This window comes from Euprymna scolopes, chromosome 41 (genome assembly GCF_053919585.1).
Source record: "Euprymna scolopes isolate OS-2025 chromosome 41, ASM5391958v1, whole genome shotgun sequence".
Taxonomy (NCBI): domain Eukaryota; kingdom Metazoa; phylum Mollusca; class Cephalopoda; order Sepiida; family Sepiolidae; genus Euprymna; species Euprymna scolopes.
This window is the reverse complement of record NC_136522.1, coordinates 49,762,615-49,788,959: the sequence shown is the minus strand read 5'-3', so window position 1 is coordinate 49,788,959 and position 26,345 is coordinate 49,762,615. Positions and strand designations below refer to the sequence as shown.

General features: G+C 36.4%; 1 protein-coding gene across 1 annotated transcript in view; it reads left to right on the top strand.

Annotated features, from left to right (window-relative positions):
* Window positions 1-26,090, top strand: part of LOC145266681 (A disintegrin and metalloproteinase with thrombospondin motifs 9-like) — a 30,409-nt gene extending 4,319 nt beyond the window's left edge. Inside the window, exons 2-5 of the mRNA XM_080122608.1 lie at window positions 3,425-3,515; window positions 8,702-8,967; window positions 14,026-14,241; window positions 25,947-26,090. Coding sequence (XP_079978734.1) covers window positions 3,425-3,515; window positions 8,702-8,967; window positions 14,026-14,241; window positions 25,947-26,090 — 717 coding nt within the window. The remainder of the gene's footprint in view (window positions 1-3,424; window positions 3,516-8,701; window positions 8,968-14,025; window positions 14,242-25,946) is intronic.
* The last annotated feature ends 255 nt before the right edge of the window (window positions 26,091-26,345 follow it).

Here is a 26,345-nt window from a genome sequence, read left to right as displayed (position 1 = left end):
GTTTATTCCGGAAGCTGTTCTTAAGATGAGGAGGTAAGGAGTGATTATAAGGTGGACCTAATCTTTAAAAAAAAAAACAAGTTTTTTAAATGATTAAAATAATTTTTCACTTTTACAAACATTTTTACATGCGCACAGAAGCAACTATTTTTTTATTTACTTTTTAATTTTTTTCTATTTAAAAATTAGTAGATTTCAATGAATAGAATAATAAATCATTTATCATTAATATGTGTTTTTGGTCTTGTGTTGAATGAAACTTTATTTTTCATTACAAAAATAATGAACCAATTTAAATCTTCCGGCATGCGTTTAAGGGTTACAAAATTATCAATAAATCGTTTAGTTACTAAGTCAACGTCAGTAAATAAAAAAATGTTACGTGCGCATGCATTAGCCTTGACTAGGGAGGGGCTAAGATAACGACCATTAAATAATTATGCTGGTCGCCATGGAACTCCACGCCCAATGAGTACCTAAAGTGGCACTTATGCACTTATTTTATCGTGCTATTTTTAAAAATAGTGTTTTCACGTTAAATTCAAATTTTACAATATCTTTTCTTTTATTAATTTGTTAGGTGAAAGTACAGATAACCCGGTTGGTTTCTAATATGTGGAAAATCTATCTCCCGACAAAAATGGGTAATCTGGATAGTAACGAAAAATTAAAATTGCCTCAGTCTCAAAAGATTTCTTCTTTACTGAACGAGGAAAAAACCGTGAAGTGTAGGTCACCTTCTGTTTCTCTCCCCCTCTCTTTCTCTCTTAATATTTCTCTCTTTACATCTCTCCCTTTCCCTCCCTCAATCTTTCAAAATAAATGTTTCTATTTCAACAGTATTTGCAGTTAAAGGTGGCCGAACGGATAAAGTCCTTGCTATTAAAGCTGGGTATGGTTTCTGTTGTTGTGTTCGAGTCTGCCGACTGGTGCTAATCGAGACACTCTGCATTGATGATTCCGAAAGGATTAAACACTATTTATATATAAATATATGGGTTTGTATTACTGTACACATAGATTCGAAAAAGTTGTCAAAAACCAAATATATAACAAGTAAATGTTATCAAAGGCAAGATAAGTTACTTTTCTACCAAACTGGATATATTTTTCGTGTTTTTATTCAATATAACATGTTTATTTCAGCTCGAAAAGCATACAGCGTTTACCGATGTGTTGGAAAATTCAAGATGGTGCCTGACTCTCTCTTTAACACGGTAAGTTTGGAAAAAAATGTTATAAATAAAAAACTAGACAAAATACTGTTAAAAACTCGCTCAATATATGTTACCGTGACATAGGTTGACATATATTCGGTGGATTTTTAACAGTATTTTGTCTAGTTTTTTTTTTTTATTTATAACACCGTTTCCCAAACTTACCGTGTTAAAGAGAGTCAGGCGCCATCTTGAATTTTCCAATACATCGGTAAAGACTGTATGTTTTTCGAGATGCATAAACCTGTTACATTGAATAAAAACACAAAAAATATATCCAGTTAGGTAGAAAAGTAACTTACCTTGCCTTTGATAACATTTATTTGTTATATATCAGTTTTTTGACAACTTTTTCGAATCTATGTGTACAGTAATACAAACCCAAAAATATAAATACATTATTGTTGGGACGATTAATCGGAATCGGAAAAGTTTGGATTTTAGGAGTATCAGGTCGATATCGGATTCGGAGAAATTACTTTCCGATGCCATAAACGATTCTTTTAATTGTATTTTTTTATATTTAATTCTGTAAAAAGTAAAAATGTCCACTGCTGATAGTAATGATTAAATATTAAATATTTATTAAATTTTGACTAGTAGCTAACTGACTAGAAGAGACGTTGCGAGCCTGTCCTTGTTTTATCGTTATTTCCATGGCAGATGCTCGTCTGAACTCCAATCTCTGGTCCCCCCTCGCCAATCTTTCACGAAAAACACCCGTCTAGCTGAATCCACTGTGAAAAAGTTCCCCCACTCTATATCTGTGCCTAAATCAAAACGCGGATTCCATGAACAAAGCTTCTTTCTTAGAACTGCACGCCTGTGGAACTCTGTTCCGTCTGCCTGCTTCCCACCGGACTACAACTTGGATGTCTTCAAGTCCAATGTTAACAAATTCCTAATGAACCGCCCCCTTAAGTAAACACTTCAGCAAATCTCCACACTAACGTAATGTACTTACAATAACCCTTATCCCTGAGTGGCTTCCGGGCCTTGATAAGTGGTGATCACTGTGTAAAAAAAATCTATAGATCGTCCCCAACACGTGTATTTTTACACTTGATAAAATAGTTCTCGTCTTCTTTCACCAACAACGACTATATCTTATTCCTCGCATTGTGATAGCCTTCTAAATCTCTACTACATACCTATCCCACACAATGCTTCAAGCAAACTACATATCAATCCTAAACTATTATATTAACTTTGAATAAATCAGTTTTCGGTTTCTTTTAATTTGCATATTGTATATGATATTATTATCACACTTTGTACTACTGCTACTACCGTCAGCTTAAACTGAGAAACCACGAAAAACATGAACTATTTAATGCAAATAGTTATCAAACGTTGGCATGTACTAAAATGGCTTTTTTTTTCAAAGTGCGGATCTGTAGATGATGCTTAAATTTGTATTGTGGTATTTCATGTGCAAAGATAGTAAAATAGTTATATTAGCTTTGAATAAATCAGTAGTCGGTTTCTGTTTATTTGCACATGAAACTGCTGTAATACTGCTATAATATCGAGTTGGAATACATTACATTATTTTTTTCATAGAGCGTAATGATAATTGTACGATCGTGCTTAAAGACGTGAAAGCATGCTTATTATATAGGTGTTTTTATAACTTATACTTTTACTACCGCTACTACAAACAGCTTAAATTTAGAAACGAAAAAAAACATGGACTATTTAACTCATATAGTTAACAAATAGTTGCATACAGTAAAACAGGGTTTTCCAAAGTGGGGATCCATAAGTGGAACTGGGACGCCCAGAAAGACCTTTCTTAAAGAGGACCAAATTCTTCGTATGGAAAAATTAAATTTTGATCTTGGTTACTGGAAACAGATATGATTCATAATTACAGGTGTAAAGAATCTCAGGATAAAAATATAAATTAACAAAAGTGCGACAATTTTTAATTAATAAAAAAGAAAGAATAGATGTAAACATTCTCATTAATTAGTGTGAAAATTTAAACTTAATGTTGAAATTAATGTTTTTTTCATATTTATTTAAGAAATTATTTTGTTAGTGCCCCGTGAAAAACTTTTGTCCTGCTCAGGGGCACCATGGTCTCCTGCAGTTTTGGAAACCCTGGATTAAAATATGTGAAATAGAGGTAAAATATGCTATGAGCATCTATTATTATCTTAGATGTCATAAATGAATCTATTATTCTTCCTTTCGTTTTCTAGGCAATTGGTTTCGGACCTTGCTCGAAACGGCCCTGTCGTATATGTGAAGCTTGTTATCCCTCGGAGTCAAGCTATACATGTGTTAAAGAAGGTAAGCCAGTTACGGTTAACCCAAGTGATAAATATGGAAATGTTTTTATGAATCAGTTGGTTTGAATATTCCATCTGCCTATGGAGCGCCTCCGACTAAATGAAACAGTCGAGATCAAACTACATAAAATAGAAGGAGTCAGAATGTATGAACGAGAAGGTTATTTATCTTCGGGCCATGGTGATATGATGTGACAAAAGGGTCAGAAAGTGGGAATCGAAAGATAGAGCGTTAGAGTATGAAAACGCTCTGGTCTCTAAAATATACCTAAGCAAACACGTCGATATTCTCCTGTATGAGCGACTCGGGCGACTTTTACTAAACAGATCCTTTCTCAAGAGGCGAAGGCAAATCCTTGGCGGGTGGAACTCATAGAATTACACATAACCAGAATGATAACTCAGTTAACAAGAGCTAATCAATCTCAGCAATGGCTTTCACTAGAGGTTGGCTTTGCTACCGAGAATGCTATAAAATTGACATGGCGGATTTCGGTAAAATGTTACTGAAGTCTTTGCCCGTCTCTTTCCCCCTTCTCTCTCTTTCTCTCAACCCCTCACTCTCACTCTCTCTCTCTCTCTCTCTGTATCACTCTCCCTTTCTCTCTCTCTTTTACTCACTATATCTCTATCTCTTCATGATTAAACAATCCATATGGAAAATAATAACGACACTTATTTAAAATGCCGTCTTACGATCAGCTAATTTGACAGCTAATAATTACCATTGTAACATGTTGAGTGGCTTTAATGTTGTATAGCTTGGGTGTGCGTATATACCATGTTCATATATTTACATGTATATGTATACGTGTGTTTATTTGACGTGTCTAGTTCGTGTATGCAACGTGTTATGATCGTTTCTGATGTTTGTAATCCTCTAGAGTTCAATATGTTCCTGGTGTATAACGGTTCTGAGGGTTTTTTACATCTAGCTAATATATAAACAAACATTGTCTATCTTTCAGTTTTGTTTGGCCAATCTGCCAGAAGCTGTAATAAAGATTCATCCCAAGGAAAAGACCAACACATCTCGAGTTGTATATTCTGGATGTTTCCCCAACTTGAACGTTTGTCTTAAATTTCGACATTCTATATACCTTGGCCTAACATATTCCTCGGATGTTCAGAGCCATTACGACAGGTCGCTAGCTGACTGTCCCTCGTCTGTCCAACTCGACTGTCTTTACAACTAATCTTTCTCTACGTGTATATAAAACAAACAATCTTTCGTCCTAATTACATGATCAATTGTCATAGCATTAAAGGATCATCGCCTGACTTTTGTCGCGTATATTTGTTTATCTAAGAATTCCGACGTTATCATTATCGTCAGTTAAAATTCCTGATGTGGTTGTTTTATGTTAAAATTTCACAGTTTACATACCTAATATCTACGTTAGCTGACATTCCATTTAAGCTACAAAACGATCTTAATATTAGTTCAGATTATTTTCCGGCGTTTTCCGTAGAACTAACAATACAAAACTACCCCAAATAAGCTGATTTGAATATCAGAAATTTAAGACACACCGAAAAACTAATTCTTGATTAGTAATACTAATGTAACTGAAATATGTAATTTGGTAATGTATTATTATTTCAATCACGTAAATTATTTCGAGTTAAAAAATCACTTACTCGAGCTGATGCGAGAGGAATAGAGAGTGAGAGACGGTGGGATGGCGTTCATTGTCCTGTCCAAGAAATATGGCGAAGCAGCAGTTAGCTCAGTGGAGTCCTCGTGATGATATCGCTGCGCTTACATAATAGAATAATAATGAGTCTTAAATTCAGGCAATGCGAAAAGGGCCTAACTTCTCCTTAAGCTATTTTAGATTTGCAAACCGGATAGTTTATTCGACGCTCCAGTTCTCGGAAGATTTAAAGGGAAGTGATTGAATGAGAATTAACTGCCTGGCATGGATGGTTTGAGTAGTGATTGGCTGTACTATGCCTTTTTTTACATAGGCATCACCACTTATCAAGGCCAAGAGGCCACTTGAGGATAAGGGTTAAAGAGTGTAAAGTAGAAATTGGACAATATAGTAACCGTTAGTAATGGACATTCGGTAAATTTGTTAACTGATATGGAACGGGTCATCAAAAACTTGTTTACGTTAGACTTGAAGACAACCATACAACCTTTCAAATATCCTCACTATGAATTCTGTATTCTTTTAATTATATGTCCCTATTCTATTTTAAACTAGCTGTGAGGGGTTATCTGTCCGGTGTTGCCGAGTCGTAAAAAAATAATTGTGACAGAGAGGAGGCAAAAAAATATGACAACGAGGATGGGGGAGGCGTTGCTAGGTTGTAAAAAAAACCGGATTGGCTGGCATTAGCCAGAAGGGAAATCGAAAGCAAAATAATGACATGTGCCGTGCGCGAAACCGCACAGCAGAAGACCATAAGAAAGCACGTTACTCAGAGGACTAAGACGCTAACGAATTATTACATTGCAAATTCATCTATTCGAAAAGAAAGTTAGTAACTCGCGTTTACGCAGACGCGTTAAAGATTCAGCGTCGTAGCGAAGATTTTTACATGACCCCCTTTACAAATAAAACGATATTTCTATATGAAACAATTGACGATTTTTTTTCTAATTTTTTGATAGTATTTGTCCGAGAGATCGCTCTTTCTTACGGTACCATGGTCATGCCGCAACGGTATGAATAACATCTTGCGGATTTAGTATCTGTGTCAGTTTGCTCGACAGTACGCCGTCTGCCCTCCGCGCGTTTACTAAAACGTATAACCTTATGGCACACTGGATAAGCCGCTTGTTTTTTTCATTATTTAAGTTGGTCTAAAACACGCTACATGGCAACCAAAGCGTAAAAAGCTACTGTAATAAAGGTGACATTTATAGGATTAACTTGGGGGAGATTTGAGTAGCGAAATGCTTGTTAATATGTGTGAGTATTGGTATTGGAGGCATGAAGAGAAATTGAAAAGCAAGCAATTCGAAGATGATATATATTAGAATAAAGTGAAGGGACAGGGTTCTGCTGATAGTCCAGAAGATCAAGTTATCTATGTAAAGGGCGTACAGGTGTACTATGTTAACTGGAGCACATTTCGTGGAAGTACTTGTAAAATAGTGCAATGATGTAACCGTGAGGCGATGCGATAAGAATACAGGGAGCAGGCAAAAAAATGAACAGAAAGCGGGTCGATGAAAAAGTATTAAGAGGGTTGGGTGTTGCTGGTAGTTAGCAGGCTCGGGTTATTTACGTTGAGAGGGAGAGAAAATACACTACGTTTATCGGAGCACATTTCTAGGAGCACTTGTAAAATAAGTGGTATAGTATTGCAGCAATGGGATGGAAACATAGGGGGAAGAAAGAGAATTGTAAATACAAGCGCCAGAGAAAAAAAACGATATTAATATATAGTGAAACATTGATGAGTTACAGAGTGTAATTATAATTAATTATTTAGGCGACTACGTGTGAAAAGAAAGAAAAGGCTTGAAGTTTTGTTCCAAGTTCTGCAGAAGGGCAGGTCCTGTAGAATCAGCAGAAAAGAAAGTCCTGTAAAGTCAGCAGACGAGCAAGTCCCAAAAAATCACACACACACACACACTAAAGTGCTCTTAAAGCTGCAGCAGTTCACCGATACGATCACACTTACGTCGATCCTAGAAAAAGACGCCGCCATGTTCCAAACACACTCCCTTTATCCTTCCGGCGTTCGTCCTCGGCCAATCAGCAGCCAAAGAACGGTCACGTGGGGCCCAGCGATGATCGCACAATCTACAAGATGAGGACGGCGCCATTTTGGAATTTCTTTCATGTTTCGGCCATGCACGTACGCACACCGTAGGAGCGTTCCAAGGTAAGGCATGACGCGCAGTCACGTGAGCGCTTCCTCCCTTCATTTTCTTCGACTCTACAGGTTGTTAGGGTGTATAAGTATAACGATATACGATCCTGTATCATTCATAACGTTACCGATGTGGCAGGTGTCCTTTGATCGTACCTTGTCTCGTTACAAGCTGGCCTGTTGATCGTCCTTACCCACTGTGTTTTTATTGAGGGGCGCTTTTCCTCTCGATCGAATCGTCTTTCTTCCATGTGTAGGGAGTCTCCGGGTACATCAATCACTCCGCTGGTCCTTGCGGCTTACTGAAAAATCAAGAGTTCTCACCACAAACAAACAGAACTCCGGGTTATAACAGTACAAACTATTTATTGTTTTCATTACTTCATAACAGCTACTATCTCATTTGAGGTGACTGACTATAGCAGTGAACAATGTAAGACCAGACCAGTAAAGTCACAGAGTTCCCATTAACACAGGCTAGTTCTCATCATAACATCAGGCCCTGAAGGGCTCCCCAAATCGGGAGCGCTGGACAAGCCCAGCTGATCGGTTTGCTGGCTATCACTCCTGCTTAGAAAACCTTTTTCTAAATCCAACTCCTTTTCCCCCACCTCTCCTTAAGAGAATGGTTACAAACACCTTTCTTTCTTTCTCTTAGAGCTTATCTCTACCAAACCTCAACCACCACCTGCACTGAGGTGTTTCTACTTATTATCAATTTAGGGGTGATTAGTCACTCCAAGTCGAACAATGTTTGGCAGCGACCCTCACTCTTGAGACACAACTTCATATCTATCAACAGAGGTTTTTAAAAGCAACCTTTTATATAACAGCAAATGAGATAAAATAAATATAATTTGTTTTTTTTTTCTTTCTTACAAAATTCCATAGACATTTCTGTTTAAACAACATCAAACCATTATTATCATCATCATCATTAGAATTCAGCCGTGCGAATTCCTCTGAATTCGTGTCGACTACCAAGGTCACTCGGCATCGCCCGGTCCCCATCGGGTCACATAAGTGCACTATCTTTATTGGAGCACATTACGTGAACATACTTCCAGAATAAGCATAATGGTGTAACACTGCGGCGATGCGATCGGAATTGGAGTTTGGCAGACAGTACGGGATGTATTAAGTCATAAATTTTGTTTTAAATCCCATCCAAGGGGGATAGGCTAGTAGGTAGTTCAACTAGTGGCAACAATGCTATTGACAGTTAATAGATACTAAGATTATTAGTTACCATTTTGATTAAGTGATTACTGAAGCAGGCCGAACTCATGAGTTGTGTATTTTATTAAATATGTATTCTTTTCAGTTTTAAGTATTCCAAGTATTTATTTTCAGAATTGACCAGCTGTAGAGATGTGAAGATCTGCACAAACGCCACATCAGATGGTCATTATTTCATCCGACCTGTGATGGGTACGAAACCTTTCGTGAAAATCTACTGCCACCTAATGTCAAGCAAGTACCCAAAAGATTATGTGACTCTATATAAGGAAAACTACAGCAAAGTCCCTCCTATAAACAGCCAATCGTGTTCAACTGTTGATTGGAACCAAGGAAAACCTGGTGTTATCTATTACTGGAAGATTCGTCTAGACGTGATGGTTAGTAAGTCATTTATGCAATTAGCGTTAAGTGTCTAAATATTAATTTATTTCTCCGACATCCGGTCTCACAAAAACTATCATCATCATTACATCCCTTTTATAGTCGCTCTTTATCAGTTAAAACTCAGTAAAATCATTTACCCTCCAAAAATTTTCAAAACGAAAAGAAAAATATGGCTTTCTGTTTACGGTTTCAAATTGGCTATTTTATTTTATAATTTAAAAAAGGTCATGTTGAGAGAAGGTTATAAGTTTTGTATGTTAGAGATTCTTTTTAAAATTAAAACAAAATGTGCAAGTGAATTGACATATTTACTTATATAATTTATATTTAAAAAGTATTCAGAAAAAACAAAAATATATTGAATGTTGAATTTCATTTGCAAAAGTTTTAATTTTTTTTAAATAAATTCTTTTTTGTCTTAAAGCGTTTTAAAAGAATTTGGTAAAAATTGTATTAAACTCGTTATTAGTTTTATGTTATTGTTAATTCTTTTTTATTATGTGTTTTAAAAATGTTCAACTATTCGAGAATTTCCACGGATTCTGCTAGTCAAAATATTCATACTTAAGTACTTTTGTACACGAGCCTGTATACATGTGGGTGTGCTAGTTTGTATATATGTGTGTACGCGAGTCTGTATACATGTGGGTATGCTAGTTTGTATATATGTGTGTACGCGAGCCTGTATACATGTGAGTATGCTAGTTTGTATATATGTGTGTACGCGAGTCTGTATACATGTGGGTATGCTAGTTTGTATATATGTGTGTACGCGAGTCTGTATACATGTGGGTATGCTAGTTTGTATATATGTGTGTACGCGAGCCTGTATACATGTGAGTATGCTAGTTTGTATATATGTGTGTACGCGAGTCTGTATACATGTGGGTATGCTAGTTTGTATATATGTGTGTACGCGAGCCTGTATACATGTGAGTATGCTAGTTTGTATATATGTGCGTACGTTGGACATGTTTGTTTTCTGATCATTGTATCATTTCTGCCCATGTAAACATTATGTTAAATTTCTGCTCTGTTTAAAAAAAATGACGACACACTGATACGGAAGTCGTTTCAAAAGTAAAGGCTCCTGATTTTTTGTTTGATTTTTGTTGTTTTTCTTAAAATGTTGATTAGCTACAAAGACGAGACTTGCTCTCCAGAATTTATTTTTCGGTTTGTTTATATCACCACTATCCTTAATGCACTTTTGCCTGCAATTTAATGCATCCGTGATTATGAAGCATATCCATTATACGGTTTACTTTCTTAGAATCTCAAACGGTCAATATCTGCATCAGAGAGATGGTACGTTTAGTTCAAGAATTCATAAATTAAGTGATCATTGCAATGCATTTAAAAATCCTCTCCGATCTATTCGGGTGGAATGCAAAAAATGAAGGCATTACTTTTTAAACGCTGTTCTTATATAAAATATAACAACGTATTTTTAATGTTGGTGACTTTTATGGATGGATAGAATTAGACATGTTGATTTCTATCAGATGCAAATCATCAACCAACTCTAATATCGACTTCAGGTGTTTATTATAGAACCATTTCGGACCACAATTAAGGTAGTATCATCACGGTAATTACACTCCAATGGAGTTTTATTCGACCATTCTTGTTTGAATGGATTGGTCTGACTTCGGTTACAACTGTGTAACCTGTTGCCGAAAACGACATGTCAAACATCTTGCCTTTAACTTATCTTCTTTTTGACAATGGACAACGTTTGTTGCTTCTTCATAGCAGATAGCTTTATCACGTTCATCATTTTTTAATAAAATGTCCTTTAAGTATATATGATAATTAAATTTATTGCATCTGACATGTATTTCCAGCTCTATCCTTTTGTAAAAATTATTTCTCGGTACACACGGCCTATATATAGTAGAACGATACATTTGTCGCCTTCAAGAAAAAACACTACAACTTTATTTTAAAACTTTTATTGAAAAAATCAGTTTAGGTAACTTGATTATGTAGTAGAGCTGAGATCTGTCTAATATAGCCGTCTTCAGAATAAATCATCCACCCGATACGGGTCCAGAACTGGAAACATACCTTTCCCACAAGCGCCAGCGGGAGCTCGGCAGATAGCGGTTTTCAGGTTGGCTTTAGTGTTGTAGGAGGTCGTGTTGCTGCTGTTCTCAGCGCATGACCAAACTAAGTAGATCAGTGGGTTCAGCACATCCAGGTACACTTTTGTGTTGACTTTCAAGCCGATTCGAAGATGAGAGATGGCATGATAAGACGCTCACTTGAAACCACGCAAAAACAATAACCGTGGACAGAAACTTCCTTGAATACTGCCCTCAAGCGTTCAGATTGCAGGATTTGCACGATCGGTAGAGAGCATGATTTGTACAGCGGTGCATCTCTGATCTTTCTCGTTGAACATTGTGTCATTTTTAGACATGATAGAAAGCTCCTATCACTCCTGGGATACTTGTACATAACTGGCCAACTGGTAGATTTTCTGCAGCAAAAAAAAAAATAAAAATAAAAATAAAAATTGGTTTCCATCAAACAAAAACGGAAGTAGTATTTTTGGGGCGACAATTTTATCGTTCCACTCTGTATATTACAGCAGATTTCCTGTTCAAAATTTATTTTAAATACCATTTTCGTACATTAGATTTTGTTGTGTCTTTCTATTTTTCGCCAGGGGCACAGTATTTTTTTTCTAAATAATTTCTAGGTACACACGGTTTAGGTATTAAACAAGATTATAGATTCATACTTTTTCTCTAAGGGGATTGGTAGATTTTCTAATTGTTTTTTGCTTATTGCGTTTTACCAATTTTTTCAAAATAATTTTTCGGTATACACGGACAAAATATTAAAGAAGATACCAGATTCATAATTTTCATTTTAGTAACCTTTTGGTACATTCGATAATTTATTATTTATCGGTTCTTGTATCTGTCGTCAGGTGTACGTTTACGGCCTACGTATTAATCACTATGTCAGGAAATAATTTTTATTTATGAAGTGCAGTATTCAAAGATGAGCAGAAACAGTCGGTGTTTCAAAAGAGAAATTCTTTTAAAGCGACCCGCCCCAAAAATGTCTTCGAATAACAAAAATCCAATTTGGTCTCCTTAATAACAAATTAGGAACAACAACAAAGAAACGGCAAAACCCAAATAAATCGCATGTAATCACCTCCTACTATCGACTTACTCTGTGTCTGACCATAAACACTAATGGCTCATTTTCACTCATCTTAAGCTCATATTACCCTTCATTTTTTTTTGCATAGTCAAATAAGGATGTGGGACATTTCCTAATTATTATTGTGTCTGGCATTTGGCCAGGTGCACACATTTGTCAAACACAACGAAGTAGTAAACAAGATTTCAGGTTCATAATTCTTATTCAAATCATCTTTTGAAACATTTCACAATTGTTTAATGTTGAAAAATACCCATAAATATTATATTTTAAATTAATGCAGATTCCTGATTTATTGTAAAAAGAAATACCGTAAATATTACACATAACGTTAAATTCATTTCAAAAATGAAGTCAAAAACAAGGAAGGAAACTGAGACATGTGCATGCGAGTATCATGATTATTCTAAAGAGTTCACTTCTCGTAAGTAAAAAAAAATAAAATACCCGAGCTAAGATCGAAAACAAAACCTAAAAACAGTGAGTCAAGTACGATAACCATTAGACTAGCTTGACACGCTTTTAGGACGTGTGTTCAAACTTATTTATTTTTAACATAAGGAAGCTGCCATGTTTCACGGCCGCGCATGCGCATTCGTGAATCAGTTGAGAAACAAGTAAAAGTCCGATGACTCCTAAATAACTATTATTCAATTTTTACTGCTTAGCAGCTCTTTTTTTGGATCAAAACAGATTATAAAATTTCCTATATGTCGACATACCGTACATACAAAATTTTACGTTTGTAGATCAAAGATTTGTTAAGAATAAAGGTTAAGAATTGTTCTCCGCACACATTCTCACTTTTATGGATATATAGATTTTTCTACATCTGTAACCAGGCATATGCCTTTGTCAAAAGATTTCCTGCTGTACATTGTCTAGGTATTAAATAATTTCTAGGTACACATGGCTAAGTAATTGTTGTGGGGTACAAATCACCCCTATTTGAGTACGAAGTAGAATCAACCAGTCCTATGAATACCATTGGTTTCAGAGACTAAATGGAGACATTCATACGATGTTTAACCGCATGCTACGAACATGTTCCTCTCATATCACCTTAGTGGCTCCTGTATTCTTTATGAAAACTACATATTGTTTTTATACACTTTACACTACTTGTGGTTTCTTTCATTTGCAACCTCTAGCACGGGTCTAAAACAGTAATTAAACAAGATTTCAAGTTCATAATTTTTGTCTAAATGGTAGATTTGCTAATATATTTTTTCTTGCGTTTGTCGCCAGGTATACACTTTTCACAATATAGTTTCTCGGTATACATGATTTATGTGTTAAATAAGATGCTATAAGTTTTATTCAAATTACTGATTGGTACATTTGATAATTATTTTATTGTTTCCTGCATTTGGTCAGGAGTTTCTTTGGGTTTTTTTTTGTTAAATACAGTCCTTTATATACACAGCCTACATATTAAGCAAGGTGTAATATTCAAGATTCTTATTCAAATAACATTATGGTACATTTGAAAATTGTGGATTGCCTTTGGTCAGTTGCACACATTTGTCAAAATGATTTCTTAGTACATATTGGCTAAGTATTAAACAATATATCAGGTCCATAATATTTAATCAAATAACTTTTAAGTACAGTGAATAATTATTATATGATTTCTTATATTTATCGCCGGGCGCATGCTTTTTTCAAACTTATGTGACCCATAAATAAAACATGATTGTAAGTTTAAAATTTTTATCTAAATAACTGTTTGGTACATTTGATAATTATTTTTCTTGCATTTGTCGATAAGGATACGCTTTATCATAATTTCTCCGTAAACACGTCCTAGGTGTTTAACATTAATTCGATGTTACGTTTTACTTTTCTTTTTTTGTATTTTTTTCTAGAATTTGCGTGTTGTGACTGACGATAGGACATTCACGAATGTTAGTTGTGATCCAAGCCATTTTGGAATATCAGATCAACTTTCCAACAATGGAAAACCATGTACAGTTGACGAGAAGTACGGGGTTGCGAGTGATTGCATGGCATACGAGTGTGAACCGAAACGAGGAAAGTTCCTTATAGACTTACAAGGTTCCGGATTTATAGTTCAGCCTTCGGTTAGTATTATTATATACGTATGACGATAGAACTGATACCCCCTCGACGTACATACTCCCGATTAACCCGATAAGCAACGAAACCTTACGCCTTCACGACTGAAATCCTCAGATGCTGCAAAGTTTTCTAGTTTTATAGCTCCTTCCCTCAAATTGCTTGACTTTGAAATTCCCTTTGTGTTTTCTGCTTCCCCGACTTTATCGATATGCAGAGACATAAATGTAATGTAAGCATATTTTTTCTGCTCAACTCTCTACATTCCTCTTTATAGTAGACTCATTACGTCCACGTGGCAAGATGCCTTGTTTGAGATAAATAAGAGAAAAACACGACTAAATCGAAGCAAAATCACGCAACTTCACTATAATGGTCCTTCGATTACGGATGAGTTTTTATTCTAATTGCTGTTTGAATTACTTCTCTGTACACTAGTTTCCCTCATGTCTATTATACGACGTTGTATTATCATCAAATATACCCATCTCAGATACAATGTTATCATGGAGGTTGTGTATGAATATCAGCAATGATAAAAGTTCAAAGGTCGCCACCTGAGGCACTCCCGCATTAATAAATTGCTGCTTGGATGTACGTTCATCAAACACGACCTGGATTTTCCTCTTGTCTAAGAAGGATCTAATTATACTTAGCATTCGTCCATTAATACCGTATTATTTAATTGTAATTAGGAGCCCTTTATGCCAGACTTTGTAATAGACAGATCACAGGCTACAGCCCTAGCTATCATGGCCTAATCCAGTACATGCTATAAGCGGTCGGATATTACCGTAAAAATACTTGCAGCAGAAAAGGATTGCCTAAATTCATATTTTCTGTCAGAAAGAAGAAATAACTTTCGCGAAGTGATTGATTAATGTCTCAACGATTTTAATGAAAAGGGGGACTAGACTGATAAGGTGATAATTGAGCAGGTTATTTCTTTCGCCATAAGTATTGTACACTGGTATTACAGTAGCAATTTTCCAGCTACATGAGAAGAAAGATTCATCAAGGCATATGCTGAAGAGTTTTAAAGGTATACGGTCATCTTTCCTGAAAATTTCTTAATTAGTATAGTGGAGATGAAACCGCGCCCACATACTTTGGATGTGCATAAGTTTTTCATGATATCGCTAACAGGTGATTTTTCACATAAAAAAATGTCGTTTCTGTCCGCATTAGGTAATTTAGGAAGGTATTGTTTGTTGAGGCTAAAGATGAATTAGAGACGAATCACTGGGCAAGCAGTTCAGCCTCATCAGTTGCCGTGCAAGTGATTCAGCTGTTGAATAGTGGAGCCATCACGGATTGCCCTTTACTCACTCCATAATTATATCTATTTTTAAATAGCAAATTTCTATCTTCTGCGAGTATGTGTGCGTTTTCTGCTTATTCAGGAATACCATCTTTTGGCTGTAGCTATTTATTTTATGGTCCTGGATATGACCTAAAACTATATCCGATGGTGAGGCCCCACCTTGCGGGCTTTGGGGAGTGTGCAGTCACCCTTTAATTGCCATTGCTCCGAGGTCCACTCTGGCCCGGAATGGTAGTACCTGTTAGAGTCCTAACTATGGGTTAACTAGAATCTGACGTAAAAAAAATATACTCCATTAAAAATAACTAGATTCGGCATTAAATAACCTGAAAAGGGTTGATATGCCGTAAAACAAAAACAACCAACCAAACAACTATTTATTTTATAATTTCTTTCTCTGCCAAACTTCACACTTAGGGGAGCCCAATAACTTTGGCCCCTTATTCAAATATGGCTCTTTACATTTCAGTAGTTTTGCGTTTACTTTAGAGTTAACAAAAGCAAATCTATTATAAGAAAGTTGTATTTCTGTGCGTTTGTTTGTTGTTCAAAATTTGTTAATATATGCAAAAGGAATATTCTCTTACACAAATAGAGTTTAATACTGAAAACGGAATCCTATATATTTTTATTCCTGCATGATTTATGCAAAAGCAACCAGCATTCAAGCGGTTATCTTATTTGATATTACATTCAATATATATATATATATATATATATATATATATATATATATACAATTAACCCTAAATTTTAATGGAAATTTATAATAGAATTATTTAAATATTCTATTTAGAAATATTATATAACGTTAATTTACTTAATTTATTTTTAATTTAATGTACATTTAATTTAATTTATTTGTAATTATTAGTATAAATGTTGTGGTTGTATCCACCTAATTAGCATGTGTGGAGTGGCAATCATATAAATATGCTTGGTACCGTAAAGACGGGGGAGACCCAACAAGAAACCCAACGAGAGACTCAGAGAGACAACGAGATCGAGAGTCCACGACTACCCAGCCGACACCTTCTCCAATGACGGTTTCTCCATGACTAGATCAATGGACTCTATATAAGTATTGTATATACTTCCTTGCTCTCAACATATCTGTTATATTTTGCTTTTGTGTTGTAGTTATTCATTTCCATGTATTCAGTCGAGATCCAACAATAACTAACATCAGCTTCGTTTAAAAACAGAAGTTTTCATTTAACCTATGAGTTATTTCCCCTTAAGCTATGAGATTTTTCTCCTGTTTGAATTTCATAGATGAATATGACTATGTTTTATGTTTCTAAAAAATCTAAAACATATTCAACATTCAGGAAAGTCGTAACAACTTAGGATATTTGGTGTATCTTAAATATAGGTTGACCCACTTAAAAGTATCCCGATCTCTCTAATCTTTTTCTAATCGTTTGTTATTTTCCAGATTAAGCGATCCATATGAAACTAGCCTGATCTCTCTAATATTTCTCTTAACGAGCAACTGATACCACAAGAAAAAATACATTTTTTTTCCAACGAGATGGCGTTACATGCCACACGTCTCACAGATCACTGACACGAGTCCACACATGTTTACAAAAGAGAGAACAATAAACAAAGGATTATGGCCACCATGTTCCCCGGACTTGTCATCATGTGATTTTGATCTTTGGGGGACTTTAAAACAAAAAGTTTATCTAAATAATCCTCACAATCTAGAACAGCTAAAGGAGAACATTACAAACGCTATCAGGAGAATCACCAGAGAAGATTTACAGGCACTATCTGCAAACGTTGTTAAACGTGCCCAGAAATGCATAGATGTCAACGGCGAACACTTTTTGCACAAAATAAATACATATTAGATACGTTTGAAGCCAAATGCTACAGACACTTTAAACAATAAAAAATGTTCCTCCTCTTTACAACATTTCTCGGCTACTTTTAGACAGGCCACCCTGTTGTATGTGACAAAACAGTACGCCCGGCAGTGTATGTTTTGCAGGCAACAAAGCTAGTATATGATAAAATCTTTAAAATAACGCGTAACGTGTGTTGTACTCACTCTTTGTAAATTTTTATGTAATCACCTTACTTCAGAAACGACGAGAAAGTATAATGAGCCCCCCAAGTACTTGCTCATCATCAAGCTGTGCTAATCTAATAAATCATTCTAACTCTCTAAAATGGTATCGCTCTCTCCGCCATCAGACCAGGTTCATTGTAGTTTGTTTTCTCCCGTCTAGATTACATTTATGTTGTGGCAACTACGAAAACAACTCCGACGACTTTATACCAAAAAGGATTGGATCATTTTACTTCTCCAGGAGATACCTTCTCCCGATGTTCTCTTGTACCTGTAAAAGAGCCAAATGCGTTATACGATATAGTATCTCACCCCCCAACGCGAGGCGCTATCTAGCCACTATCCACACAAAAGTAATTTTCTGGTGATTTCATATGAAAAGTCCATGTAGTTCTCCATCGCCTCAGAATTTATCTTTCTCCTGGTGCATTATGAGAGCTAAATACGGCTTAAGACAGGCTATAACATTTTAAGACGCAATGCGTTATATGTATAAGGGCCAAATACTAAAAAACATTGCGGATAATTTAACTTTTTAAATTTGGGATCATCCTTCTCTAGAATTTTCTCCTGGCGCATTCTTCTACCTGCACAAGTGTTTCTTGCCTCTACAAAAACTTTCTACCTGTATTATTGTTTCTACCTGCATAAAAACTTTCTACCTGTATTAGTGCTTTCTTGCTGTACAGACACTTTCTACTTGTATTAATGCTTTCTACCTGTACAAAAACTTTCTAGCTTTATTCGTGCTTTCTACCTGTACAATAACTTTCCACCTGTATTAGTGCTTTCTACCTGTACAATAACTTTCCACCTGTATTAGTGCTTTCTACCTGTACAATAACTTTCCACCTGTATTAGTGCTTTCTACCTGTACAATAACTTTTCACCTGTATTAGTGCTTTCTACCTGTACAATAACTTTTCACCTGTATTAGTGCTTTCTACCTGTACAATAACTTTCCACCTGTATTAGTGCTTTCTACCTGTACAATAACTTTCCACCTGTATTAGTGCTTTCTACCTGTACAATAACTTTTCACCTGTATTAGTGCTTTCTACCTGTACAATAACTTTCCACCTGTATTAGTGCTTTCTACCTGTACAATAACTTTCCACCTGTATTAGTGCTTTCTTCCTGTACAATAACTTTTCACCTGTATTAGTGCTTTCTACCTGTACAATAACTTTTCACCTGTATTAGTGCTTTCTACCTGTACAATAACTTTTCACCTGTATTAGTGCTTTCTACCTGTACAATAACTTTCCACCTGTATTAGTGCTTTCTACCTGTACAATAACTTTTCACCTGTATTAGTGCTTTCTACCTGTACAATAACTTTCCACCTGTATTAGTGCTTTCTACCTGTACAATAACTTTCCACCTGTATTAGTGCTTTCTACCTGTACAATAACTTTCCACCTGTATTATTGCTTTCTACCTGTACAATAACTTTTCACCTGTATTAGTGCTTTCTACCTGTACAATAACTTTCCACCTGTATTAGTGCTTTCTACCTGTACAATAACTTTTCACCTGTATTAGTGCTTTCTACCTGTACAATAACTTTTCACCTGTATTAGTGCTTTCTACCTGTACAATAACTTTTCACCTGTATTAGTGCTTTCTACCTGTACAATAACTTTCCACCTGTATTAGTGCTTTCTACCTGTACAATAAGTTTCCACCTGTATTAGTGCTTTCTACCTGTACAATAACTTTCCACCTGTATTAGTGCTTTCTACCTGTACAATAACTTTTCACCTGTATTAGTGCTTTCTACCAGTACAATAACTTTCCATCTGTATTAGTGCTTTCTACCTGTACAATAACTTTTGACCTGTATTAGTGCTTTCTACCTGTACAATAACTTTCCACCTGTATTAGTGCTTTCTACCTGTACAATAACTTTCCACCTGTATTAGTGCTTTCTACCTGTACAATAACTTTCCACCTGTATTAGTGCTTTCTACCTGTAAAATAACTTTCCACCTGTATTAGTGCTTTCTACCTGTACAATAACTTTTCACCTGTATTAGTGCTTTCTACCTGTACAATAACTTTCCACCTGTATTAGTGCTTTCTTCCTGTACAATAACTTTTCACCTGTATTAGTGCTTTCTACCTGTACAATAACTTTCCACCTGTATTAGTGCTTTCTACCTGTACAATAAGTTTCCACCTGTATTAGTGCTTTCTACCTGTACAATAAGTTTCCACCTGTATTAGTGCTTTCTACCTGTACAATAACTTTTCACCTGTATTAGTGCTTTCTACCAGTACAATAACTTTCCACCTGTATTAGTGCTTTCTACCTGTACAATAACTTTCCACCTGTAATAATGCTTTCTACCAGTACAATAACTTTCCATCTGTATTAGTGCTTTCTACCAGTACAATAACTTTCCATCTGTATTAGTGCTTTCTACCTGTACAATAAGTTTCCACCTGTATTAGTGCTTTCTACAGGTACAATAACTTTCCACCTGTATTAGTGCTTTCTACCAGTACAATAACTTTCCACCTGTATTAGTGCTTTCTACCAGTACAATAACTTTCCACCTGTATTAGTGCTTTCTACCTGTACAATAAGTTTCCACCTGTATTAGTGCTTTCTACCTGTACAATAACTTTCCACCTGTATTAGTGCTTTCTACCTGTACAATAACTTTTCACCTGTATTAGTGCTTTCTACCAGTACAATAACTTTCCACCTGTATTAGTGCTTTCTACCTGTACAATAACTTTCCACCTGTATTAGTGCTTTCTACCTGTACAATAACTTTCCACCTGTATTAGTGCTTTCTACCTGTACAATAAGTTTCCAACTGTATTAGTGCTTTCTACCTGTACAATAAGTTTCCACCTGTATTAGTGCTTTCTACCTGTACAATAACTTTCTTTCTTACTTCTGACGCAATGTTGACGCGCATACCAGTCAAATACTCCAAAAAATATTGCTTATGATTTTATCTATGAAACTGATTGACTATTCTACCATTCCAAAAATAATCTCTGCCTCCACCCTCTATTCAACTTGTATGAACTTTAAACATCCTGGCTAATGATATTGACTTTAAAATTGTTAGACCATTCTATCTCGCCACAATTTATCTCATTCCCGACGCAATGTGCTAACTGTATAAAAGAGAAATGCTACATAAACATTGTTGATGAGGTAATCTGTAAAATGTTTGGATCATTCCAACACTTTTTCTATGTGTGTAAGACCAGAATCCGTCCTAATACGGAGTATCTTTCCCGCGATGCTATGCTCTACATGTACAGGAACCAAATAGTTAAAAAAAAAAAACATTTCTGATGACCTAATCTTATACTTTAAAACTGCTCGGCTAGATATTTCTCTCCTGACACACTCTTCTATCTGTATACTAGCCAAGTACGTAGTATATTACTAATGACGCAATAATCTACATATATGAGAGCAAAATACTCAAAAGAACTGCTTTAAAATTAGTACAAACCTGTTTTTGTGCCGCTTGTAGTGTCCGATGCAGACAAAAAGAATATGTATGCGTAAAATGGAGAATAGATAATACAGTATATGTGTAATCGGCAGCTCCAGTAACTCTTGCTTCTCCTTTTTTGTCCCTCAGTCATCATTCAAATGAGTGATCTTTCTGACAAAGGGTGATGAAAAAGCTACTTTTAAGGTCAGTAGTACTTGGTGAATAGTAGTCTGAGAAGTCGGAAATTTTTCTGTCTCTGTGTCTATCCTTGTGGCCATGTCACTAGTAAGGGTGCTGGAGGTTAACGTTTCGTCTGGGCTGACGTTATCCGTCTGATAGTCAGGCACCCGAACCTTGGATTAACCACTAAGGATGCTGTACTATCAGCAGGCGCAAAGTACTGGGACTGCTGGATTGCTATTTGGTGAATGGATTCTCTACCATGCAGTAGTCTCTGGTGGGGCCTCTCGATGCCATACTAGTGGGTAATTGTTACGGCTTTACCTTTTCATGTGCTACAAAAAGAAAAAAAATTCCTGTCTTTTTCTCCCTTACTTTCCTTCTCCATCCTGCTCTAACCAAGTATGTCGACCTGTTCCACAAATCCCAAAACCTCAACAGGAAACATCTCCAGAAAACAAACTCGAATAAACCTAGAATCCCATCTTCCAACGTAGACCCCTACTATCATGTCTTTTTCTCCAACATCAGGGGTCTACGTTCCAACCTTCCAGCGGTTGAAACCCAATTACAGGAGACGAAACCGGACATATTCTTTCTAAGCGAAACTGGAATAGGGCCGACCTAGATGAGTTCATAATTAACGGATACTCTAACTTAACATCTAAATCTGACCCCCAAGATCGCCATGGGCATGGAATATGTGCCTACATTAAAGATGACTTCCCATGTGACAGGGATATCTCTAAAGAAGATCATAATTTACCTTATATGTGTTTCGGGTTGCACTTACTTACACCACTGCATTTGTATTTGCCCTCTATCGGCGCCATAACAGCGGAGTTATTATCTTTAAGAGCATATCTGAGAAAATAGACCACATCATGTCTGCACATCCCTGGTTTAATATCCACATCTGTGGAGACTTCAACGTCCATAACGTGGAATGGCTGACCCACTCAAGGGGAGGTTCTATCATGATTTGCCATTGCTTATGACCTCACTCATATTGTTCGCGAGCCCGCCCGTGTGCCCGATACTACCGGTCAATACGCAAGCCTCCTAGATCTTTTTCTCTCAACTTCCCCTGAGCTATGTTCATGTTCCGTTCTTTCTGCTCTAGGATCCTCCGATCACTCCGTCGTATCAGTTAAGATAAGAATGAAATGTAAGAAGTCCCCAGACGTACCCCTCCACCGTACTGTATATCAAAAAGCTGCTTTCAGGAACGCCAGCAACCAATTTAAAGAAGTAATAAAAAACGCAACAGAACTATATGCCCAGTTTGTTAAATTCAAAGTAGCTGATAAGAGGCTTGGTTCCCATCAGTTTTGGCAAATAACAAATAGAATCCTGAACAGAAGTGTGCGTTCTATCCCAACTATTATCACTGGACCCGAGGTCATCTCGTCAGCTTCAGACAAGACCAAACTATTTGCAAAGAATTTTGCAGCTAATTCTACCCTATGCGACGATGGTCATCAACTCCCCATATTTCCTCCTATAACACAGAACACGCTAGGTAACATACAAATATCTGTGTATGAGGTCGCCAAGCTAATCAAGAACCTTGATTCCAGTAAAGCTACTTGCCCTGACGGCATCCCAATTACAGTGTTAAAAAAGCTCCAACCAGAACTTGCTCCCATACTTACGAAACTTTAAGCGTTGCCTTAAGGAGAAGTGCTTTCCAACACGCTGGAAAACCTCATCAGTATGGCCTATATTTAAGAACTCAGGTGATAAGTCATCTCCCTCTCAGTACAGACCAATAAGTCTCCTGTGTGTCATGAGTAAATTGCTGGAATCCATATTAAATAGAGAAATAGTCAACCACCTCAGCATAAATAACCTTCTTAATGACACGCAATATGGTTTCCGTTCTGCAAGATCTACCGCAGATGTGCTAACGGTTATATCTCATAGGATTAGTGAATCTCTTGACAAAGGCTTCCTTTCTAGGACAATTGCTCTTGACATATCAAAGGCCTTCGACAAGGTATGGCATAAAGGCCTACTTCACAAGATTTCCAGCTCCGGTATAACTGGAAATGTTCTCTCTATCATTAAATCATTTCTCTCGAATAGGCGCATAAAAGTAGTGGCTGATGGACAAAAATCAGAGGCCTGCAGTATTAATGCTGGAGTCCTTCAAGAGTCCATCCTGGCCCAACTCTCTTCCTGATCTACATCAATGATCTCTTTAAACACATACTTAAATCATTCGTTGACATCTATGCTGATGACACGACCATCTATGGCAACACATCAAAGGATGTAAACGACAAAGCTCTCTCTGATTGTCTCTCCTCTGATCTCGAGCGTGTGGTTCAGTTGGCGAAGACGTGGCTGGTTACCTTTAATGCATCTAAAACCAAACTTCTATATTTACATCATCAACGCTCTGATCCCCATCTGGCATCAATTGAAATGGATGGATCTCATCTAGGAGAAGCCCCATGTTTTGACAAGCTTCTGGGATTGACCTTCACCCCTGAACTGAAATGGAACACGTACATCAAGTCTGTTGCCAAGGTCGCTGGGAAAATGGTGGGATCATTCTACCGCTCCAGAAGATATCTCAGTACTGATGCAATTCTCTATTTATATAAAAGCCAAGTACGTCCAAGGATGGAATACTGCTGCCATATCTGGGCAGGAGCTGCTAAAAACAGCCTATCCTGCCTTGACAGAGTACAAAATAGACTTCGTGGCTTAGTGGGGGATGCCCTTTTCTCTTCCCTGCAACCTCTCTCCCATAGAAGAGACGTTGCAAGCCTATTTTTGTTTTATCGTTTTTTCCATGGAAGGTGCTCGTCTCAATTCCAATCTCTGGTCCCCCCTCGCCAATCTTTTACGAAAAATACTCGTCTAGCTGAATCCACTGTCAAAAACTTTCCCCATTCTTTATTTATGCCTAAATCAAAACGTAGATTCCATGAACAAATCTTCTTTCTTAGAACTGCACGCCTGTGGAACTCTGTTCCGTCTGCCTGCTTCCCACCTGAAGACAACCTGGGTATCTTCAAGTCCAACGTAAAAAAAAATCCTAATGAACCGCCCCCTTAAGTAGACACTTTATTAAATCTCCACGCTAACGTACTGTACTTACAATAACACTTATCCCTGAGTGGCTTCCGGGCCTTGATGAGTTGTGACCACCTTGTAAAAAAAACTGATTCTTGTGACACTCGCGTAATTTATATATATATATATATATATATATATATATATATATATATATATGCGTGTGTGTGCGTGTGTGTGCGTTTGAGAATGAGAGTAACAAGTTTTGCAGCAATATCTTGATTTTTTTTAGTAGCTAGTTTTGACAGCAGTGTTTAAAATTTAGAGTCGCGAGTTTGGACAGCAGTGTGTCGAATTTAACCTCAGAAATTGTTAGTTGGAAGTGGAGCATAGTTTACAATCTGTCGAAGTCAGTGTAGAATACTTAACCCTTGATATTGTATCACAAGCTATTTCGGTGAAATCGAGATAGTGAGTGAACACGTGGTATTAAGCAGTGACATCATGATGCCCTCTATTGGAAAAGCTGATGTGGTCGCATGGCTTAATAAGCTACAAAATGTTGATGAAGCAGCAAAATTGATTCCGATGTATCTGAACAGGAATGCATTAACGGTCTATTTGAAAAGGGAAAGGACCGACCATATCGATGATGAAAACATTGAAAGAAGGTTGAGAACAGCATTTTCGACTGGAAAAGCAGAGGACATAAGTGCAGGAAAAATAATGCAACAAGCAGGTTTGGGTACATATACTAGACGAAGCCTTCAGAAAAAGGTAAAACTGGGTTTTTGTGAGTAGTTTTTCTGACTGCATCTCTATGGAACTAGAATAATTGATTGATATCGAATCCATAGAAGTAGAGAAAAATTTTAAGCATAACGGGGTGTTTGTGAAACATCCTAGTGAAGTAGGAGCATTTGCAAGTTTTACTGCAAACAAGCCTATTGGAGAGGAATAGAGATTAAAGAGATGGAAATGAACATTTACACTGAAACCACACCAAAGAACATAACCGTAGCCGAAACTTTTTTCATCACGTTGTTATTAGTGGCAATCCAGCGATGTATTTTGCGAGGCTAGCAATGGTCCGGTTGTCATACCTTGGATCGGTAGAGACCATGAGGTATACAGCGACGCATCTCCGATCTTGCTCGTTGAACATTGTGTCACTTTCACACATGATAGAAGGCTTTTATCACTCTTGCTATTTGTACACCACTGGCCAACTAGTAGATGGTCTGCAACAAAAAAAGAAAGGAATCATGTCTTCTTTTCTAGGGGGACAATTTTATCGCCCCCCCCCCTGTATAGGCCCTGAATTCAGCATCTAATAACGGTACATTAATTTGATATTGCATAGAGTAGGAAACTGAATAGTGCCTTTAAAGGTAGATATTAATCGTTTATTCTCGACTTCATAACGACTGATTACAAATCACTATTATTAATAAAAGTACTTGTATGGTTTAAGTTTAAGACCAAAACTTACCAAATCTCAATTATAAATAGATCACCTAAGATAAGTTTTCGTTTTTGTTTTGTTTTTGTTTTTTTTTTTGTTTTTTTACTTCCCTATTTAAATTTTTGTTGTAAGATATTTTTAAACCAATGTTTATCTTTTGAAAGGTTATGTGGATTGCTGGTGGATTCAAAGGAAAAATCACGACCTTTTATCGATCCCCAACAAACGAAGTCGTCACAGCTGTATGCGGTGGAAACTGTGGACAGTGCTCTCCAAAGAAGTATCTATTTTTAGAGACCAAACCCTAATATGCTGATACAGCAAAGTTGTCCAAGTTAAGCTGGGGCGTGCAGTAATATAGCAACAACATCAACGAAGATTAATAATTATATTATATTGATAAAGTTCATATCTACTTGTCAAAGTTTTATTTTGTGCTCTAATTACAATGAACACATTTTCTGAATCGATGAAATTATACCGTCTAAGACAAGGGACCAGATAATATAATTATATCAATATTGCTATTGATAATTATGGAAGAAAATATAAATTATTTAAAA